At 40.9% G+C, this 18,543-nt stretch overlaps 1 protein-coding gene across 5 annotated transcripts in view; it reads left to right on the top strand.

Moving 5' to 3' along the window:
* Nucleotides 1–18,543, top strand: part of USP35 (ubiquitin specific peptidase 35) — an 82,854-nt gene that overhangs the window by 14,269 nt on the left and 50,042 nt on the right. The window contains exons 2-5 of one of the 5 annotated variants that reach the window (XM_072610733.1): nucleotides 3,818–3,893; nucleotides 6,649–6,777; nucleotides 13,227–13,337; nucleotides 13,944–14,672. In XM_072610733.1, coding sequence (XP_072466834.1) covers nucleotides 13,991–14,672 — 682 coding nt within the window. In that variant the 5' untranslated portion in view covers nucleotides 3,818–3,893; nucleotides 6,649–6,777; nucleotides 13,227–13,337; nucleotides 13,944–13,990. Of the gene's footprint in view, nucleotides 1–1,324; nucleotides 3,894–6,643; nucleotides 6,778–13,226; nucleotides 13,338–13,943; nucleotides 14,673–18,543 lie in introns of those variants that run through there. The other 4 variants (XM_072610732.1, XM_072610734.1, XM_072610731.1 and 1 more) reach the window with 4 other exon arrangements.

The following is an 18,543-nucleotide window of genomic DNA, read 5'->3' as shown; positions in this document are numbered from 1 at the left end:
AAGTGCTTACTGAAGGGAAAATAAAGCTCTTTCTGCAAATATTACATATTCAAGCCCTAATACTTAGTGTGGGTGATTTATGAGACCATAGGTCTAGTGCTGGAAGGGATCTTTGGGTATCTTATCTCCCTCATTTTACAGGGGAGGAAACTGAGGCCCAGAGGGTTTAAGTGACTTGCCCAAGGTTAAACTCATCAGTCAGCAAGCATTTATTAATTGCTATGTGTTAGGCACTATATTTAGTGCTAGAGATAGAAAGAAAGATAAAAAATTAGTCCCGGCTTTCAAGGAGTATACCTTCTGATAGGGATGGAGTGATATGGTGTGGAGACAAAATGGAAATAATTAGGTACTTATAATATAGAGAGAGTACATGGAAGGTAATCTCAAGGAGAGACATTAGCTACTGGAGAGAATGGGTAAGGTCTCCTGCAGAAGGTAGGATTTGTGCTGAGTTTTGAAGGATAGCAGGGAAACTACAAGGCAGAAGTGATTTCCCACAGCATTCTAAGCATGGGGTAGAGTCAGTGCAAAAGCACTGAGGTGAGAAATTGTCATGTTTGACTGACTACAAGTAGGCTAGTTTAGCTGGATTGTGTAGTGTGTGGAGGGACCAGATTATGAAGAACTTTCTATGCCAAACTGAGGGCTTGACGTTTGACCCTGGAAGTAATAGGGGGCCACTGGAGTTCACTGAACAGGAGAGTGGTGGAAGTGATAAAATCACTATTGTACAGTAAAGGAAGATTTAGAGCCTTATATACATAGCTTAGAAAAATCACCTTGGCAGCTGAGTGGAGGGTGGATTAAAGTGGAGAGAGTCTTGAGGCAGGGAGAGCAGGTGGAAGGCAGGCTACATCAAGTAGAAAGGTGATGAGGACCAGAACTAGGGTTATGGATGTATGAGTGGAGGAAAAGCGATGTTTAGGAAGTGAAGGTAGAAAGAATAAAATTTGACAATAGACTGGACAGACAGATGTGAACAAGAGTGAGGATTTGAGGGGGACACCAAGGTTAATGGCTTCGGTTGCTAGGAGGAAGAGCAGCTGGGTGGCAAAGTGGATAGAATGCTTGGAGTCAGGAAGTTCTGAGTTCAAATCCAGCCTGAGACATTAGCTGTGGGACCCTGAGTAAATCACTTAACCCTGTTTGCCTCAGTTTCCTCATCTGTAAAATGAACTGGAGAAGGAAATGGCAAACCACTGTGATATCTTTGTCAAGAAAACTCCAAATGGAGTCATGAAGAATTGGAATGAATGAAAAACAACTGAGCAGCAAGTGACTGGGAGGAGGTGGGACTCTTGACAGCAACAGAGAAGGGGAGAGGTTTGGAGGGAGGGGTGGGGAAGATGAGGTAATGAGCTCTGTTTTGGATATGTTTCAGGTGCCAGTTGGACATCCAATTTGAGTTATGTGGTAGAGCCAAGATTTGAACACAGAGCTCTAAGGGTGAAGGCATCACTTTTCTCACTGCTCCCCAGCTGTGCTCTGATTAGATAGACGGTGATCAGACCCCATTATTAGTCATAATGCTTACCCTGACAATTTCTAAAAAAGCTCATAGGATCCTTTTTTGAAAGTTGGAAGGGTACTTGGAGAACAGCTCCCTCATTTTACAGATGAAGTAATGTCATTAAGTGACTTGCCTCAAGTTATACCAGTAGTAAACAAAGGAGTGTGAAAAGATTACTGGCTTTGGAGTAAGAGGACTTGAATTCAAATCCTGACTCTGTTACCTCTCTGGGTTACCTGTATAACCTAAGGACAAGTTGTTTAGCCTCTCTGGGCCTCAGTTTCCTCATCTGATAGATTTGTTGTGGTTTGCAGTTTTTCAGTCATGTCCAACTCTTTTTGGGTTTGTTTTTTGGGGTTTTTTTTGGCAAAGATACTGGAATGGTTTGCCATTTCCTTTTCCAGCTCATTTGACAGATGAAGAAACTAAGGCAAATAGTGTTAAGTGACTTGCCCAGGGTCACACAGCTAGTAAGTGTCGGAAGCCACATTTGGACCCAGGTCCTCCTGCCTCTAAGCCTGGCACTCTATCCACCATACCACCTAGCTGCCCTAGAGGAGTAAATGAGAGGGCCCCTAAAGACCCTCCTAGCTCTTGATCCTGCAATCCTACCTGACTTCAGCATGAGGAGGTTATCATAATGGATTCATCAGATTTACCTTCTAACATTTTATTTAATACCCACTTCCTAGCCTTCTGCTATTTCTGTAACCACCAGGCAACCACTCTTCATGAAGATATTTCACTGACACCTCCATATCTGAGATTTTTGCTTCTGCTTATACTTGACTGATTTATATTTTAGCTCCCTCCCCTTTTAACTTCTAACAAAAATCTGATTTTTTTCAACTCCATCTGATCTTAACTCTAATCAAGTCAATTAGCTAACTTTTAATAAGTACCTACTGTATCCATGCTTTGCCCTAATCCCACAAAGAAAGGCAAAAAACAAACAGCCCCTTATCTGCTGCAGTTCTGAGTCTGCTAGGTATTCTTGGAGTTGCAGGTCTTGCTCCTAGAATTACATGGCCCCTGGGGACAGGGGTTGGATTTTGGTTTGTTTTTATTTCTCCTCAACATCTACATACATAAATAATAAAAAGCTTCATAAATGTTCAATGAATGAATTTAATTCTTTTATTTCTTCTCCATACTTTGAACCTGGCACAGACCCACTGCCAGATTTTCTTTCTGGTTAAACCCTAAGTTTCCCTGATCTATGATGATAAAATGATTAAGCCTTCCCCTGAATCAAATTATCACCCTTAATTTAATCACTATTATAAATTTGGATTTTTAAAAATGATTTTTTCTTTTATTAATTTTCTCCCCCAACTACTTGTAAAAACAATTTTAACATTCATTTTTTGAAAGTTTTGACTTTCAATTCTCTCCTTCCCTTCCCTTTCCCTTTCCTAAGACCTGTGCAATCATACTAGTAGTGTTGGGAAAGAAGACACAGATCCCCCCAAAAACCCAAAACCACGAAACATGAAAAAGTAAAGTAAAAAAGTATGCTCTGATCTGCATTCACATTCTTATTAATTCTTTCTCTGGATGTGGATAACATTTTTCATCATGAGTAATAGTTTTCTTTCAAGAGAAGTACCGTGGTGTAATGTCTAAGCTGGGTGTTGGACAAAAGTATATGTGACTTCTTGAGCTGGATACCAAACACCTACCATGAATATTGTCATTCTAAAGCGCTCAAAATTTCATTTTGTTCCAAAGTCACTTAGCCAAGCAGAGACTCCTAGCTTTGGGCAAAGAGGGCTAGACAGTTGGTGAAACACTCTGGTTAAGGGTTGGCCTTTCACCAGACACTGCCAGTGTGATCTATGAGATAGGTATGTAACCTGGAATCCATGAAACTTTTGTTTTTAATATTTTGAAAATTGTATTTCAGAGTAATCGATTTCCTTTGCAAGTCTGTATACTTTATGTTGTGCACTTAAAGACATTATTCTGACAAAGGATCCATAGGCTTCACCAGACTGGCAGGGAGTGGAAGGGTGCCCATGACACCCAAAAGGTTAAGAGCCCCTGAGATAGAAGACCTGAGTTAAATCCTACTTATAATACTTAGCTGCAAGTAAATCATTTCACCTTTCTGTGCCTCTATTTCTTTATCTGTAAAGTAGGGAAAGAATACCTTTAGTCAGTAAGCTCACAGGATTATTGAAGTTCTCAGATGAAATAATGGATGTAAAACAATTTGCAAACCAAATGCTATATAAATGTCAGCTACTATTATTTATTATTGGAATTATCTTACTCTTCTTATCTTTTTTCCATGAAATTTAGATAAAAACAGTCCTGGGACAAATGGATATCCTGCTTTTATTCTGTTACGTTTTATGTTCTGCTGAGCATCTCACAGGTAGATGAAATGACTGCCTTTTGTAATTAAAAGTGTTAGAATGTAAGAGTTTTCATTGTCATTGTTAATACTAATATTACTCATCTGAGCTGGTTCCACGAATGGATCCATGTAATTCAGGCTGCCTGAGGGTGTTGGGACTGAAGACTTGTAGGAAACCTAGTTTGACTTTGTTCCCTGCAGTGTGCTTGGAGCTGGCAGCTCCTTTGGTCCAACCATTACTTGAAGCATGAACCCCTCCTTTACTGTATGAAGGGAGGCATGAAACCCTCCCCCTTACTGAATTCCTCTATTTGAACTCATTCAACGATCAGAGGCTCACTACCACATGAGTCAGGTTTCTCTTGTTAGATCTCACCATTGGAACCTGCTTCTTTTATACGGAGTAGAAAACTACCCCCTGTAGTCCTCAAACCATAGAATCTTTGACTCATAGAACATCAGAATAGTTCTACACTTTCTACTTTATTTTTTTTTTTAATGTTCTACAATCACTACCATAAAACTTATATTTTTCCCCCCTACCTCCCCCCCGCCATCCTCCTCCCTCCCCAAGACAGCATATAATTCTATATAGGATCTACACATACTTTCCTACTGCATATGTTTTCACTATAGTCATGCTGTGTAGACAAAGTAAAATAAATGAAAGAAATCATATAACAAATCAAAACATAATACACACACACATACACACACATACACACACACATACACACACACACACACACACACACACACACACACACACACACACACACACATGATCTGCTACATTCTGCGAATGAATTCCATAGTTCTTTCTCTGAGTGTGGAAGGCATTTTGCCTTAGAAAACCATTGGAAATTTTTTTTTTTTTAAGTTCTTGTGTTACAAAGTTCCAAGTCTACCAGAAAAAACTCTTGCACACTGTGGTCATTGCTGTGCACAAAGTTCTCCTGGTTCTGCTCCTTTCACTCAGCATCAGATCATATAAGTCCTTCCAGGCCTCTCTGACTTCTTGTTCATCATTCTTATGGTGCAATAGTATTCCATTACATTCATATACCATAATTTATTCAGCCATTCCCCAATTGATGGGCATCCCCTTAATTTCCAGTTTTTGGCAATTACAAAGAGTGCTGCTATAAATATTTTTGTACATGTGGGACCCTTTCCCATTTTTATGACCTCTTGGGGATACAGTCCTAGAAGCAATATTGCTGGGTCAAAGGGTATGCACATTTTTGTAGCCCTTTGGGCATACTTCCAAACCACTCTCTAGAATGGCTGGATGAGCTCACGGCTCCACCAACAATGAATTAGTGTTCCAACTCTCCTATATCCTCTCCAACATTTATCATTTTCCTATTCTGTCATGTTTGCCAATCTAATAGGTGTGATATGGTACCTCAGAGTTGTTTGGATTTGCATCTCTCTAATCAAATGTGATTTAGAGCATTTTTTCATATGATTATAGATATCTTTAATTTCTTGCTCTAAAAATTGCCTGTTTGTATCCTTTGACCATTTATCAATTGGGAAATGACTTGTATTGTTGTACATTTGACTCAGTTCTCTATATATTCTAGAAATGAGGCCTTTATCCCTGAGATTAGCTGTAAAAATTCTTCCCCAATTTACTACATCCCTCCGAATTTTGGTTGCATTGGGTTTGGTTTTGCAAAAACTTTTCAGTTTGATGTAATCAAAATTATCCATCTTGCATTTCATAATGCTTTCTATCGCTTCTTTAGTCAAAAATTCTTCCCTTCTCCATAAATCTGATAAATACACTATTCCTTGCTCCTCTAGTTTGTCCATGGTATCAATCTTTATACCTAGATTGTGTACCCATTTGGACTTTATTCTTGTGTACAGTGTCAGGCATGGGTCTATACCTAGTTTCCACCACACTGTTATCCAGTTTTCCCAGCAATTTTTGTCGGATAGTGAGTTCTTACCCCAGAAGCTGGGATCCTTGGGTTTATCAAACAGGAGGTTGCTGTAGGTTCCTTGCCTACTATGTCTTGAGTGCCAAGTCTATTCTACTTGTCTACCCTTCTGTTTCTTAGCCAGTACCAAGTGGTTTTGATAATTGCTGCTTTATAATACAATTTGAGATCTGGTAGCGCTAGGCCACCTTCCCTATCACTTCTTTTCATTAGTCCCTTTGATATTCTGGACCTTTTGTTCTTCCAGATGAATTTTGATATTATTTTATCCAGCTGTAGAACATAATTATCTCATAGTTTAATTGGTATGGCACTAAATAAGTAAATTAATTTAGGTAGAATTGTCATTTTTATTATATTAGCTTGGCCAACCCATGAGCAACTGAAGTTTTTCCACTTGCTTAGATCTGACCTTATTTGTGCAAAAAGTGTCCCGTAACACAAGTTCATATAGTCCCTGGGTGTGTTTTGGAAGGAAAACTCCCAAGTATTTTATTACACTTTCTACTTTAAAGGGTTTTTGTAAGAAAGCACTTTGGAAACCATAAGGTATTCTAGAAATGTGAGTGGTTATTATTACCATAGAAGAAATGATCAAAGTCATGGGGCTGTGTGGTGAAGAGGAGAGAACATCTGATTTGGAGGCCTGGATTAGAGTCTTGCCTCTCTTCTCTGACATCTTTATGGATCTGGGCAAACTCCCTTCCTTCTCTGGGCTTTGGTTTCTCCCTATGTAAAAAGACAGGGTTAAATTTGATAGGCCCTATGATCCTTTTTAACTCCACATTTGATGATTTAATGAAAGTATCTTTCCAGTGTAGGAATGATCCTGATGGGAGTCATCTAACCTCTGTTGGAACATGTCTAGCGACGGGGAGTTCATTACTTAAAGAAGCAGACTGTTTCATTTTGGACAAATTCTTTTTCTTCATGAGTGACAGAAGACGCAGGTAAGTAGGTTATGGAAAGTGACAGGGTTGGAGGAGGAAAGGAAAGAGGAGAAAAGCTTTCTTGATTGTGTTTTATGGTCTTTGGGAACATTTTCAATGATATTGGGTATGGGTTTCAACTGTCTTCTTTTCAACCTTGAATAAAAATATCTCTATTGAATCAATAAGCCTGTGTTCTTGGCCACTGGAGAGACATAGATTGTTCAAGGGAAATAACCCTGAAGTTGGAATTGGAGGAGCTGGCTTGGAATGACCTCTCTGTACTAACCACTGTCCCCTGAGATCTTCAGCAAGACACTTCCTTCTCTGGGTCTCAACATCTTTAACTGCAAAGCAGAAGGGTTGGAAGAGGTCAGAACTGTAACTAGGGAAAAATGAATAGGGTGTGGCTCCAGAGGCACAAAGGATGAAGCACTGGACCTGGAGTCAGGAAGCTCTGAGTTCAAATGTAGCCTCAGACACTTACTGACTGTCTGACCCTGGGTAAGTCACTTAACTTATGTCTACCTCAGTTTTCTCAACTGTAAAAGGAGAATAGTAATAGCAGCTACCTCCCAAGGTGGTTATGGGGATGAAATTGCATATCTGTAAAGTGCCTTGCAAACCTTAAAGTGCTATATAAATGATAGTAACTATTATTAGAGCATTGGAATTTAGAGGTTGTGGTTGACGCATGCATGCCTTCACCTGCTGAGCTTAGCACTGAGCTGGCAGTATGTGTGTTCGAAGAAGACCACGCCATCAGAGAAATGATGACATGACTTGTACTTGACTTTGTTTTGAGTGAGGGAGGGCTGTACAAGGCCACCAGCCTCACTTTTCCTCCAGGGATGAATCCAGTGACCAGATATTCATTAGGATGACTGGAGATGACCCAGGATAAGGCACTTGGGGCTAAATGACTTGCACAATGTTACACAGCTAGTGAGTGTCAAGTGTCTGAGGTGAGATTTGAGCTCAGGTCCTCCTGACTCCTGCACTGGTGCACTATCCACTGCACTACCTAGCTGCCCCAGTTGGCAGTAACAGTAGAAACAGGAAGCTACCAAATGGGGCTTATAGAAGGATGAATTTTTTGAGGGTTTGGGGAGACCAGAACTTTGAATTTTATAGGCATAAGAATCTTCCATTAAGGAAACTTCCTTTACTAATGCAGATTGGTGCTATTCTACAATTTATAATCTTAATGAGTTGTGGGTGTGGGGGTGCTGAAAGGCTAATTGGTTACTTGTCTAAGGTCCCATAGCCTGCATGTTTCAGAGATTAGGTCTTTATTCATTATGTCACACAGTCTTTCTGTGAATTGTTATTAAAAGGATCATTGTGGTCCTTGCTTCCTGGACATCTCCAACAGCTAAGTGACTTTGGTGGTTAAAAAGCGCTCTCTCTCTCTCTCAAAATGAACTCACATAAAAGAAGGAACCTGCCTCTTACTAAGATAGCCTTTTCCACTTGTTAAATACCACACAAACACTAGGACTTGGAATCAGAATATCTGGATCTGAGTCCAATTGCTATGCTTCTCTGTGTCCTGCATCTACCACGCTAGCCAGGTAGCTCCTAGCAAGTCATTCATTTCTCCGAGCCTCTGTTAACTATGGATGATAGTACCTTCTGGGGCAGGGGAGAATTATGAAGGTCATTTGAGATAGTTTGAACGCAAGACATGGATTTAAATTAACCTTGGGCAGCTCATTTTACATTTCTAGACCTTAGTTTCTTCATCTGTAAATTGATGAAGTTGTCCATCAAGAAGAGAAAGAAAGAAGAAATTCCATTCAAAATAACTATAAAAGTGTATAAAATATGTGAGAGTCTACCCAATAAGACATAACATAGGAACTATATATGAATGCAATAGAAAATACTCTTTACAAAAATAAAGATGAACCTGAATAATTTGAGAGCTGTTAACTGCTTGTGATTGAGCCAGGGCAAGACGAAAGCAATTGGCAGCTAAGTGGTACAGTTAGATAGACTCCAGGCCTGGAGTCAGAAAGATTCATCTTCCTGAGTTCAAATCTGACCTCAGACACTTACTAGCTGTGTGACCCTGGGCAAATCCCTCCACTCTGTTTGCCTCAGTTTGCTCATCTGTAAAAGGAGCCAGAGAGGAAAATGCCAAACCACTCCAGTATCTTTGCCCAAAAAAACCTCAAAAGAGGTCACAAAGTCCAGCAAGACTGAAATGACCAGACAGTATCAAACAACAAAGACCAAATAACATCACCATGACAATGTGATAACAATGACAATAATAATAACAATTACCTAAGGTAATTTACTCATTCATTGTTATACCAATCAAACTACCAAGAGATTATTTTACAGAGTTAGAAAAAATGATAATGAGATTCATCTGGAAGAACAGAAGGTTAGGAATCTCAAAGAAAATGATAAGGGAGCCTAATATTACCAGAACTCAAACTGTACTACAAAGCAATGATCATCTGTGATATTGATTAAAGACTAGAGAATTCAATTAGTGGAGCAGATAAGGTACACAATATTCAGAAACAAATGAGCACAGTATCCCAAAGACCCCGACTACTGAAGACTCACCATTCCAGAAAGAACTACTGGGAAAACTTGTAGGCAGTCTGGCATAAATTAAGTTTAGACCATCATATCATACCAAGGTAAGTCCAAATGGGCACATGACATCAGTATAAAAGGCTATACCATAAACAATCAAGAGGGACAAGAAAGCAAATATCTTTTACAACTCTCACCAAACATGGGATAGAAAGGAAAACAGGAGATTAAAATGGAGAATTTTGATCATATAAATTGAAATGTTTTTGAACAAAGTACAGTTAAAATTAATTAGAAGGAAAAGAGGTAACTGAGGGATACATTTTTGCATCAAAATTTTCTGATACAAGTCTGATATCTAAGATGTCCAAGGAACCAATTCAAAATTAAACATAAGAGCCATTTGCCAACAGATAAATGAGGAAACAAATATATGAACAGCCATTTCTCAAAGGACAAAATCTAAGCAGTCAAGCAGTATATGGAAAAAATGTCCCTAGTTACTGACAATTAAAAACCTCCAAAGTTCTGTCTCATGTCCATCAATTTGATAAAGTTGACCAAGAAAAAGGAAAATGATAGTTATCCAAGAGCCCATGATAAACAGGCATATTGATACAGTGGTGTTAGAACCATGAATTAGTCCAGCCATTCTGGAAAGCAATTTAGAATTGTGCTCCCAAAGTCACTAACTGTGCATGCACTTTGTTATACTACTGCACCCATACCCAAAGAGATCAAAGAAAGAGGAAAAAGGCTCATAAATTCAAAAATATTTCTAGTAGCTACTTTTGTAGTGGCAAAGAACTAGAACCTAAGGGGGCGGTGTTCATTACTTGGGGAATGGCTGAACAAGTTATGGTTGTGAATGTTACAGAATATTATTGTGCATAGAAAATGACAAAAGGGAAAGCTCCAGAGAAACCTGGAACGAATTGAATGGATTGATGTAAATTAATGTGAGTAGCGTATAGAACAATTTATACAACAACAACATTATAAAGAAAAACAATTAAGAAAGTCTTAAGGGTGCTGATCAATGAAATGACTGATTGTGATTTCAGAGGACCAGTGATAAAACATTGAATTCCTCACAGTAAGGTGATGAGCTCAGTATGACTTGATTTCAGGCATGGCCAAGACAGGGATTTGTTTTGCATGTTTATCAATGTGCATATTTGATAAAAGGGTTTAATTGGTTTTCCTTTCATTTTAATGTGTGTATGTGTGGACTTTAGGTAAAGGGGGGTTTGCCATAGTTATCAAATTACAAATAAAAATTAAGAAAAGTAAGAAAAGAGGATCATAAAAGCATTTTTTTTTAAACGCATGGAAGAGAACAGGGGAAAGGTCAGTAGGAAATCCAGACAGGCTGAACAACTTTGAAAATAATAACACAGAATTTATTAAATACTTGGAGATAGAATTAAGCTGTTGGTAGTGCTGATTCTTTGCTGTCTGTGCAATCCTCTTCTCCTGTTCTCGTTTCCATATGGAAATGTTTGTCTGATTTGGTGCTTAAATTAAGAATAAAAAAAAAAAACAACTAAAAAAGTAGGAAGGTTAGACCTCTAAGGTCTATTCCAGTTCTATATCTCTGATCATGTGACTTGGATTGAGGAAGACCTTGGTTCACATACTGTCTCTGACCCATACTAACTGTGTGATCATGGGAAAGTCACATAGGTTTGAGCCTCATTTTCTTTATATGTAATATCAGGATAACATCTATAGATAGCTAGCTCTGAGGTGCCTACTTCAGAGAATTGTTATGAAGCTTCAAAAAAAAATCATGCGTAACAAGTGCTTTTCAAGCGCTCCACATCAGTGTTTTTCTTGACCTGGTAAGGAAACCCCTTCTGTCAATGCAGATTGGCACCTTGGCTGTACCTCACAGTCTTGGGAGTTGCCTTGGATGGAGATGGGGTTGGGCTAAATGTTTAACAAGAACCATTCCCCTGGCCTAGAGCCACATGACCTCTATCAGTGAGAGAGGTAGGATTGGCTTTTTGCCTCTTTTTGTATCCCTAGCACTTAGCATGGGGCCAGCACATAATGGGTGCTTAATAAATGTTGACTGACTGACAACTCTCCATCCAACATGCCTTGCTACTTACAACAAGAACAGAAGGAGGAAGCGTAATAATGAATATTAGTGCTGGTCTAATAAGATCCTGCCTCAAACACTAAATAAATGACCCTGGACAAGTCACTTAACACTGTTTGCCTCAGTTTCCTCATCTGCAAAATGAATTAGAGAAGGAAATAACAAACCACTTTAGTGTCTTTGCCAGAGAAAATTCCAAATAGGGTCACAAAGACTTGAACGCAACTGAAAAATGACTGAACAATGACATATATACATACATATATACGTGTTATATGTCATTTGATTGACTTTATGTGTAGTGCTTTGCAAACCTTACTGCACTATGTAAATATTAACTATTATTATTTTTTTATTAAAATTATTTTTATTATTTATTATAAACTCAGTGGTTCCTGGTCTTCTCTGAGCCCTGCTCATTGTATCATCTGAAGCTTTTTGATATCTCATTCTGGGCAGCTAGGTCATGCAGTGTATACAGCACTGGGTCTGAAGTCAGAAAGACCTGAGTTCAAATATAGCCTCAGGCATTTACTAGCTGTGTGACCCTAGGTAAGTCACTTAACTTTGCCTCAGTTCCTTTATCTGCAAAATGAGCTGGAGAAGGAAATGACAAATGACTCAACAGCAACAATCTCATTCAATACATTCATAATAATGAATAACAGCTAGTATTTATATAAGACTTTAAGGTTTGCAGAACGCTTTACAAATATTTTCTCATTTTATCCTCATAACATATCCCCTGGGCAGTAGGTGCTATTTGTTATTCCCATTTTGCAGATGAGAAAATTTGATTCAAACAGAGAAAAGTTAAGTGACTTACGCAGGATCAGACCACTAGTAGTTAAGTGTCTTGGACTGGATTTGAACTCAGGTCTTTCTGACTCCTGGTCCAGTGCTCTGTCCATTGTGCTACCTAGCTGCCTCTATATTCATAGAACTTGGGACACCAGAGCTAGAAAGACTTTAAAATATAGAATATTAAAAGTTAGAACTGGTAATGACCTTAGACAATACAATATCAAAGCTGAAATGGGTCTCAGAACTGGAGGGGAATTTAAAACAGACCATGAGAGTGTATATAGGGGGATGGGGGCAGGAGAACTGTAGAATATAGAATGTTGAGAAGGACCTTAGAATGTAGAATTATAGAATTATGAGGAACTTTGGAGTCTTCCTAGTTTTCCTTCATTTTAAAGCTGAATAAAGTGATGACCAGAGAGAAATGACTTGCCCAAGGTCCTGAACCTAAGCAAGACTGTTTTCAGTCTTTTGTCACCACTAAAGTGCCATTATTAATATTTTGGTATCTCTGAGGCCTTTTATGTTGCCTGTGACTTCCTTGGAGTTCATACCCAGTAGGAGAATCTCTGGGCCAAAGGATGTAAGCAAGACAGGCAGCCATTTAGGTGTGATAACCAAAGTTGTGATGGAAGTGAATGAGAGACATTTAAAATATGACCTTGACAAAAATAATTGCTTTTATTTTTAGCACTAGAAGGTTCTGTTCTCCATGGTTTATAGATAGATGCTTTGTGGGAAGTTAGGTGATCCATATGTCATTGAAGGCTCAAAGCTTTTGGTGAACAGTGACATTACATCGAGGGGGTGGACCTGCATGGATGGATAAGGGTTGGATGGGTAGGGAGTTGGGAATTTGTGCTGTATCCATGTCACTGTTAGCCACCAGTACAGACCATTTGGCATTGGGGCACTGGAGGAGGGAAGAGGGTACAGCTATGCTTTTTCCACATGTAGTAGCTAGCTTTTTTTACCCATCCTTCACACAAATCTCATCCCATAGAGTTACAGTGGGAAGAACATCATCCTTTCTATGCTTTGAGGCACCATATTGGAAATGGAAAGAGAGATAGAAGCAACCTAGTTCCTGTTCTCAAGAAGTTCTCAAGCAAAGGTAGGATGCAATATGCTCATTTAAAAATGATGCAACATAGACTGGAGTTAAGGGGAAGGAGACACCCCAAGTCATACATGGCACATCTGAGATCTGAACCCACGTTCTATGTTTCTTAAGTTCAGTGTTCCAAATTCAGTAGTTCCTCTCCTCCCCCCAACCCCTGTCCCAACCCTGCTTTGGGTTTAATTTGCATTTATTCTGAGTTCATTAGCTGTTTTGTGTTACTTTCTTTTACATTATTGTAGGAATTGTGTATATTGTTCTCCTGGATTCTACTTACTTGGATCTGAATCAGTTGCTACAAGTCTCATGTTTCTCTGAATTCCTCATGATAATTTTTTTTGTGGCATAGTAATATCCCACTACATTCACGTGCTATAGTTTGTTCCACCATTCCTAAATTGATGGACAGTCATTTTGTCTTTGGTCTTTTGCCATCATCAAAGTGCCATTATTAATATTTTGGTACATATGAGACCTTTTATGTTGTCTGTGACTTCCAGTAGAAGAATCTCTGGGCCAAAGAGTGTGAATAGCTTAGTGACTTCTCTCACGTAATTTCTTTGGGGTCTGTTGATGATTGATTCTGATGTTTGGGGGGAGGGGTGGAAGGAGGGGATCTCTTGCTGCAGCCCCAGCAAGGAGCAGCTATGGACAAGATCCTGGAAGCTGTGATGCTGTCCTCCTATCCCACCAATGTGAAGCAAGGACTGGCACGGCGGGTGATCGAGGCAGCGAAGCAACCCATGGACAGTGCACAGTGCTGGGCCATGCTGGAGCTGTCCACCAAGCTCTTCCTGGTGGGCGACACCAAGTTCAAGCGGGAGATTGGGCAAGAGGTCCTGGAAGTCTATGGCCGATACCACCTAGAGGCCTTCCTGGAGTTCTTCAATGCCCATTTCCTCCTGACTCTGCTGCAGGAGGGCTATGGGACCCCAGGGCACCCCAGCCCTTATGTGCTGGATTATGTCCAGCTGGGCCTGCAGTTCATCCCTGACGGCCCAGCAGCTGAAGATGTCTTTGCGTTGCTTCGCCTGGAGGTCCTGAGAAAGGTGTGCGAACGCCCTGGCCCCAGGCAGTGTGCCAAGGTGGCTCGCCTTCTGAGCCAGTACCCACGCTGCATTCCAGATGGCAGACATCGGCTGCTCTTCTGCCAGCAGCTGGTTCGCTGCATCGGGCAGTTCCAGTGCCTGGCAGAGGGGGAGGAGGGTATTGTGGAGTTCTTGAGTCATGTGAACCGAGTGAGTGGGCTCCTACCTAAAATTTGGAGGGCTCAAGCCTCATCCATCCTGCCATCCCTGAAGGAGCTGTTTGCCATCATCTCCTCCACAGGTACTCAGGTGGGGGGAGGGTTTGTGGAGAGAGGGCTGGTCAGTGGGCACAGGAAGGCTTATATGTCTTGACATTGAATATATACCAGAGAATGTCAGAGCTATATAGGACCCTTCTAGTCTACCTTCCTCTCATCTTGTCATTTTACAGATATGTAAACTGAGGTTCAGGGAAATGTGGAATGTCTTTTTCTTAGTCTATACAGCTTGCTGATTCTGGGACTAGGACCCAGATCTCTTGACTAGGATTAGGACCTTTTTTATACTACCACTCACAAGTGGACAAATGTGACCCTGCTCACACTTCCCCACACACTCGCATGAAGGGGCATGCACATGCTTTTGTGGGCTAGCACAAGAGTCTGAGAGCATTTTTGGAAAGGGGGGGGAGGTCCAGAATGGTGATTTCATTGGCATAGAGAACTTTTATTATAGAAACTCCTTCTGCCAATCAATGCAGACTGGCAAAAATCTGTAATCAGTCAATTAGTAAGCATTTATTAAGTACTTACTATGTACCAGGCACTGTGCTAAATTCTGGGGATACAAAGAAAGGCAAAAATGGTATCTGCTTTCAAGGAGCTCTCAGTCTAATGGCGGAGACAACATGGAAATAAAATGCAGACAAGGTGGAAAATAGGTCTCCCGAGGAAGGTGAGAATTGTCTGGGGCACTGAAAAGTGAGTGCCTGGTCTTAAAGCTAGGATGTGTCAGAGTTCAGACTTGTACCCAGATCTTTCTGATTCTAAGGCTGACCCCCTCCCCTCTTCATCAAGTTGCTCTCTTGAGAGCTACATAGACTTGTATGTAAATATATTAAGTATTCATATATGTGTGAAGATATGTATGTGTGTGAGTGCCCTGTCTAAGAGAGCATTCTTTAAAACCTGTCCTCTGATTGGACGTCAGGTGGTCCTGTCTTACCCACCTACTATCATACGATCCCGGGCCCACCCCTCATCACTTTTTCTACTGAAGCCCCTGCTCTGCATTTTATTTATTCCCCACATTAACCCATAAGCTCTTCAAGACTAGGAAACACATCATTTTTTATCCCCAACATTAAACACAGGGTCTTGTGCTTGATAAGTATTTGTTCAAATGGAGAGAAATCCCCTTCCAGGAAGGGTCACAGCCCTTACTAAAATTCCAGGACTGCTGGGAGGGGTTTTCTTACTGATGACCAGGCTAGCACTCTTTCAGATAGAATTCTCCCCTCATTCTGCCTCAGCCTCCCGCCTCACAGAAACCAAGAGCTATTCTTGGGAAAATGGAAGGGATGATGGCTTGGATGTCAAGTAGTCCAATCCTATTTCTGCCACATACTAGCTGCATGAACCTAGGCAAGTCTCTGCTCTTTTCTGAACCTGAGTTTCATCACCAGTAATATGGTGGATGGAGAGATAGACAGGTATTTATTAAGCCTTTACTATGTGCTGGGCAGTGTGTTAAATACTGGGGATCAAAATAAAAGAGAACAAGATTGTCCCTGCCCTCAAGGAGCTTATATTCTAATAGGCAAAGACTACACCTAAAGGGAGTTTGAAGGGAGAAGATATGCTTGGAGACTTGGCTTAGAGATAGCCAGGAAGTGATATGGAAGCCTAGATAAGGTGAAAGGTCTCCTACCCAAACTCAGGAGTAGACTCTAAGCCTTTTATGGGGAAGGAGTGGTGGCTTGTTTGGAAAATGACATGCATGATAATCCTTCCGCTGTCTGACTCACAGAGTTATTGTGGGGAGTGGAGGAGGGGGAGGGGGAAGAAAGTACCTTAAAGTGCCATGGTCAACATCCTTGGTATTCCTGACAAAGTAGAGTCAATCTGAATTATTCAGTCAGCAAAACTTCTGGTCTCAGTTCTCTCAAACCCTGGGAGGCTCACAAATAAGCAAACAGGCCCAGACTTTGTCCTGTCCCCATGTCCTGTTGGTTAATGTCTACTGCTCATGGTACATACTGTCTGACATAGAGGAAGATATGACCCAATATAACTCATATGTAGGAAAAATACCTGTCTGCACATAGAGTACTTGCAAATTGAAGGTCATGTGCGCGCACGCGCGCGCGCGCGCACGCACACACACACACACACACACACACACACACATTACATAATCCACTCAAGTCAAACTATGTCAACCAAACTTTATTAAGTGCTTACTTTATGTTGGTGTTACTCTAAGCCTCAGGGAAGCAGAGAAAGGCAAACACACAGATCAGCACACATCACCTACAAATAGAAGTTCAACACACATGCAAAACCTAAGCCTATACAAACAAGCATACACACAGATATTTCAAGGCGTAGCAGTCCTTTCTGTATCTGTGTGTGGGGTGTGTGTGTGTGTGTGTGTGTGTGTGTGTGTGTGTGTGTGTGCATGCGCACGCGTGTCTGGGTGTCTGTGTTCACTATACAGACACATCATAATAAAGCTTATCCTTATGCTTCACCCACTTCCACAGTCCAGTTGCCCCTCAGCTACACCCCTGGGGTTTGCTTTCTATGCAATTTGTGAGGCAGGTAGGTAGAGTATTGCATGTAGAATCAGGAAAATTAGTTGGAATTCTGCCTCAGAACCTTACCAGCTCAGTTTCCTCATCTGTAAAATGGGGATAATAGTAGTACCCATCTCCCAGCATTATCACATGGATCAAATAAGCTAACATATGTGAAGTGCTTTGCAAACTTAAAGCATTGTAAAAATGCTAACTATTATTATCATTATTAATTAAGAGGTAGGTAAAATTTCTCTTTGATTTCCTGGTTCCCTCCCTCGAAGGTTTGCTTAAGCCCATTCATACCTGTCCAAGCCAACCCCCAACCATGTTCTCTGTACACCACAGCCCACCTTTTATAGACACCCCTCAAGCCTGGCTCTTAGCCCCTCATCAATGAGATGGAAATATGGCAGTCCCTGCGCTTCTACATAAGCAATGAAAGCCACTTGTAGCCTGTGCAAGGATGATTATTCCCACCTTACAGATGAGAAAACTGAAGTTCCCAGAAGTTAGAGATCACAGGGTTAGAGCTAGGAGAGACCTCCGAGGCCACTCAACACAACTTCAACATTTCACAGATGAGAAAACAGGCCCAGAGAGGTTAACATGCTCAGGGCCACGTAGCTAGTGAGAACCTGAGATGGGATTCAAACCCAGATCTTCTGAGCTGCAAGTCCATCTCTCCATCCCAGGTCTCTTGGTTCCAAATGCAATACTCTTTCCTCTACCCTGCCTCCCCACTGCTTCTTATGTAATAACTGATTTGCATAAGTATTTGACAGTTTGCAAGGTGCTGTGCTTTCTTTTAGAGGGAAGAAACTGGAGGCCTAGAACAAAAGTTTTAGTACATGAATAAGTGGTTCATTGTTGTGAAAGCTTCATCTATTAAGCTGGATTAGATAACCTCAAAGATCCCTTTCAGCTGTGACATTCTATGTCCGAGTCTCCTCCTAGCCCTGAAATTTTATGTCCTAAGTCCCCTCCCAGCTCTAATATCTCACGTTCTAAGGCCGCTGCCAACCCTGACATTCTGTGTTCTAAGGCCCCTCCCAGTTCTGACATCCTGTGTTCTGAGGGCCCTCCCAGCTCTGACATTCTCTATTCTAAGGTCCCTCCCAGCTCTGACATTCTGTGTTCTAAGGGTCCTCCCAGTTCTGACATCCTGTGTTCTAAGGCCTCTCCCACCCCCGACATCTGTTTCAGTATTCCTTTAAACTCCATCTTTCTATGACCCTGATTAAGCTCTATTTGTATGTATGACCTCACGATAGTTGGTGGGGAGAGTAGAGGAGACAGTGGGTTTGTAGCCTAGATCCTCTTGAAGGAGGAGGCTACTGCAGATGTCAGGTACCCTATAATTCAATTTAATAAG

The sequence above is a fragment of the Notamacropus eugenii genome, chromosome 5, assembly GCF_028372415.1.
Source record: "Notamacropus eugenii isolate mMacEug1 chromosome 5, mMacEug1.pri_v2, whole genome shotgun sequence".
Lineage (NCBI taxonomy): Eukaryota > Metazoa > Chordata > Mammalia > Diprotodontia > Macropodidae > Notamacropus > Notamacropus eugenii.
Note: the sequence above shows the minus strand (reverse complement) of the source record. Positions and strands in the feature narration are given on the sequence as shown.